This window comes from Athene cunicularia, assembly GCF_003259725.1.
Source record: "Athene cunicularia isolate RWA chromosome 3 unlocalized genomic scaffold, athCun1 chr3_part1, whole genome shotgun sequence".
NCBI classification, from domain to species: Eukaryota; Metazoa; Chordata; class Aves; order Strigiformes; family Strigidae; genus Athene; species Athene cunicularia.
In genome coordinates, this window is record NW_020799097.1 from 82611914 (window position 1) to 82615889 (window position 3976).

Genomic DNA, 3976 nt, shown 5'->3' on the forward strand with positions numbered 1-3976 from the left:
CTGACATTTTTGATTGCTATTTCAGCAGAGCAGGGGTTAAGATGTGAGTTGTAATGATAGTTTCCTGTAAGGATCTTTAATATCTAGGTAATTAACAGACTGATGAGCATCTTCTTATAGCTGTAGGCAACTCTCTGGGTTAGCACAGGATACATGGGGAATATCAGCCCTGCACTAGGATTACTGAGGTAACATCTCTGTTTCTGTAGGCCAAACCAAACCTAATATTCCCCAAGAAGGATGTGAATGGTAAATTAACAAGTAAGAGAAGCAATTAATAGAATAATTTTTTAGAGAAGACGATAATTTTTATTCTCACATGCAGATTTCAGAGACAATGACAAAGCCAAGCTGAACAAGGAGGAAATACCTGACATTGGACTAAGAAACCCCATGGACCTCAGCATCCATAACTAAAAAATTCTCAGCCCCACTCCTGCTTAGGAGTTAGCCAGGACAACTGCAAAGAGAAGAAATGTTTTAAAGTACAGTCCAGTGGTGCTGCTCTTCTAAGAAGTGATCACAGAGAGATCTCATTTTATTTAAAAAGTGAGTGTAGTAAGGCTAGACCTGATGGGCAAGTTTGGATAGTGTGGGAGAGATTCACAAGCAAGTGAAAAATAAAGGATGTGGTCTAATCTCTCCTTTCAAAAAGCTGATCACATAAGGACTTGGTATCCTACTCAAACGAGACCTCAAATGGATTCTCACAGGCAGTATTCTCTCACAAGTCAAAGAGCACTTCAGTAACACATATAACATTATATTTTTGCATTGTGATTTGCAGAAAGCCTTAAATTTCCAACTTCATAAACATATAGTTCAGAAGAGCCAATCAGCGATATCACTTCTTTTCTGGGTACTTTTTTTAGGGTAGACATTACTTGTCATGGTGGATAGGGCATAAGTGGATTTTTTCTACACAAGACATTTGTGCTAAATAATATCGTAGTAAGAGGAAAACTGGAAACAACGTTAGTAAGAAACAACGAAGAGACTCTGTAGTACAGAACTGAACGTCAGTGCAGGTACGCCACAAGAGGGAGACCAAGGGCCACAGGACTTCAATCTGTTCAGTAGGGTGGCTGTTACGGCAGTTAAGTATCAAATGGTCCAGTGGTTGAAAATACTTGGCCAGAAAGCATGGGGTTAGAATCAAAACAAACCCTCTTTTAGTTAAAAAATCTTAACAACAATTCTGATTTAGTAAAAGTAAAAAATGTTCTTTATTTTTAATAAGGAAGAATCCCAAAAAATCATGGGGTTTTGGTTTTATGTTTCATTCAGGATTTCAGAAACAAAAAGTCTGAGCAGAGGCAGCCTACGTTCAGCACTGTTCAAATGTAAAGCTCCCCTCCACAGGCGATTATAGCCTGGAACGAGTGGTCTGTCTGCAGTCTGCGGGCCTTCGCCTTGCCAGACCTTCAGCCAGACAACTGTTGGAAATGGGGAGACAATAGAGATGGACCTATTTTCACTTCATCTTTGTCAAAGTTATTAAACATCTAAAAAATGGGGAGATTAACCTGTTCTCCTGCTTAATACCAAGGAGAAGATGCAATCCTGGCTTATCCAGAGGTGCTGGGAACCCTGTTCCCTGGGGCTGGAAGCAGTGGGTCAGTGGCAGAGGCTCAGCCAGGTCCTGACTGTTTCCAGAATCAAACTGACCTTCTGAATCTTGCATGTTTTCTGCTTTGATTCATAGGGAAATAAAAGCAAAATGCTTCGTAAATGAAGCAGTTACATGTACACCCCTTTCCTCGTTTTATCAAAGGACACTTTCTCGGGATTTGACCCTCACAGCACTGTAGAGGAGATATTGAAATTGCTCAGAGAGGTGCTAAGGGGCTTTCCAGCTGTGCTTTCAGTAAGCAGGGTGCCAGGACTCAGTATGATCAGTTTCTGAAGCAAGGGAGATAATGCACCAGGAGAGAGGGTTACAAATGTGGGAGGTAAAACAAAATCTCTTTAGGTGTTTCATACCCTTTAGCTCCTTCCCTGCTGCGCACTTGAAGTCAGCTGGCTAAAAGCACAAAGTGACCAGGTTGGACAGGCATTCAGCAGACAGGTTAAATGCAGTCTGGGGGGTGGTTTCATTAATGGGTCATATCTGTTATCTAGAAGGATAGAAAAGGAAAATCTGTGAAGATCGGTAGACTAGCACTATGCTGGTAAAGAAAAACAGAAAATGTAAAGATATTTATATTGTCTACAGCAAATGCAAAATTGCCTCTTTTATTTTGGAAGCCAGGAGGTAAATCTGCAGTGACTTTTTTTAGAATTCAGGCACCAAGCAGTTTACGTATCTGTTGCAAGTGCTGACTGAGGTTTCCCTTCCCTCAGGCCAACGCAGGAATGGTCCCAAGCCATGGCTTCAGTCCCAGATCTTATTTCTTTGACAACCCTCGCAGATACGACAGCGATGACGATCTTGCGTGGAATATTGCACCACAGGGGGCACAGGGCAGGTGAGAGATGCAAGAGGGAACTGCTTGCTTTCCATAATGGAAACCAGAGGAGGAAGAACTCTCACATACTGCAGAAGACTAATGTAAAATTGTCTCGCTCCAGATGTTGCATAAATTCCAGGGGGTGAGGGGAAACAAAGGAGGAAGCTGGAGTGGAAAGGCAGCACTGAGTGACTGTAGGCATCCATGGGCCCCACGGACAGTATGCCGTTCATTGAAAAACTGTGGTCAGATCACTGGGTTGCATGTTTCACCCTCTGTTTCTTCCAAGAGTGGCTGAAGAAGGGCTATTTACTAGTTGGAGCGTGTGAGCAAGGCAGCCTAGATCACCAGCTGTCTCCCTGCCTTGCAGGAGAGCAGGGAAAAGCTCGACAGCGCAGGCAGTGATGGTGGTAGCGAGAAACTTCTCAACTTTGGTTGCCCTGTAACGTGTCTAAACATCTCGGGATTTACCTGAAACAAAGGGGGCGTTTGCTTTCCCACTTGCTGACAGCTTATGTGAATCCACCCAACTGCTGAAATCCCGCACAACCCAGAACTGACACAAAAAAGCTATTTTCCCTGTGTAACTGTGAGCTTTAGGTAAGGATTCCCTTCCAGGAAGGAGCAGTTCCCAGCAAGAATGAGAGCACCCAGTTCAGAGAAGGAAAGGCACTGCCAGGACACCATCCTGCCCTCAAAGGAGGCTCAGTCCTGCGTTAGTCATTTGCTGCTCCTGTATCTACACTAAGTTAATAGTAATTAGCATACTCAGTCAGCCTAAAATGAAGGCTAACTTGCTAACCATAGCCAACATACCCAGTTCTAGTTCTTGTCACTTAGCTAAGACCGTATCACCGTCTCTGAGCCCAAACCACAACTCAGCAAAGGTGGATATTCACAATTTACATTCTCAGTCATCCTACCCTGGCGTTGGCTTTTCCCACATATTAACTAAACCCTCCGAGGATGCTGGAGGTGGTGTGTGCCAGGCTGGTATTCGGCCTCAAGCTAGGGGCACCCTCCCTTCCCCACAGAGGCAGGAGGGAACCAGCTGCACTGGTAAGGCAGAGGCAGTTCCCAGGGGAAACGAAACCAGATACCTGCATCGCCCGGCGGTGCTCGTGGGGGAGCAGCCGTGTGCCAGCACTGCTGACATCCCGCACCCCAACACCTGACACGGCGGGTTTGGGTCTGTCCCACACAGGCCCCTGCCAGCAGCAGGACAGGGTAGGGATTAGAAGCACCAATTCTCAGAATTTCAAACACCTTCTGAACAGCAAATCAGAACGGGGAGGGTCTTTAGTGAACCAGAAGAATCAGGAAACAGATAATGAGAACACTTGGGCCAAAATAACTGGCAGCAAATCAGAAAATAAATAGCTGCCTAAACCCCTGCTTGGGGTTTTATTTTTGCACTTCAGCATAGGAACTACTACCTCTATGCAATTGCGTTTTACTCACATTCACTAACCAGGTATCTACAGAACCAACCTGCCAGTCACTAATTCTTCTGTTTTGCTTTTAAG

General features: G+C 44.6%; 1 protein-coding gene across 1 annotated transcript in view; it reads left to right on the forward strand.

The window, feature by feature from the left end:
- The window catches only part of GPR137B (G protein-coupled receptor 137B), a 35331-nt gene that overhangs the window by 27449 nt on the left and 3906 nt on the right, over positions 1-3976 (forward strand). The window contains exon 7 of the mRNA XM_026844322.1: positions 2344-2468. Within this exon, the coding sequence (XP_026700123.1) occupies positions 2344-2468 (125 nt within the window). The remainder of the gene's footprint in view (positions 1-2343; positions 2469-3976) is intronic.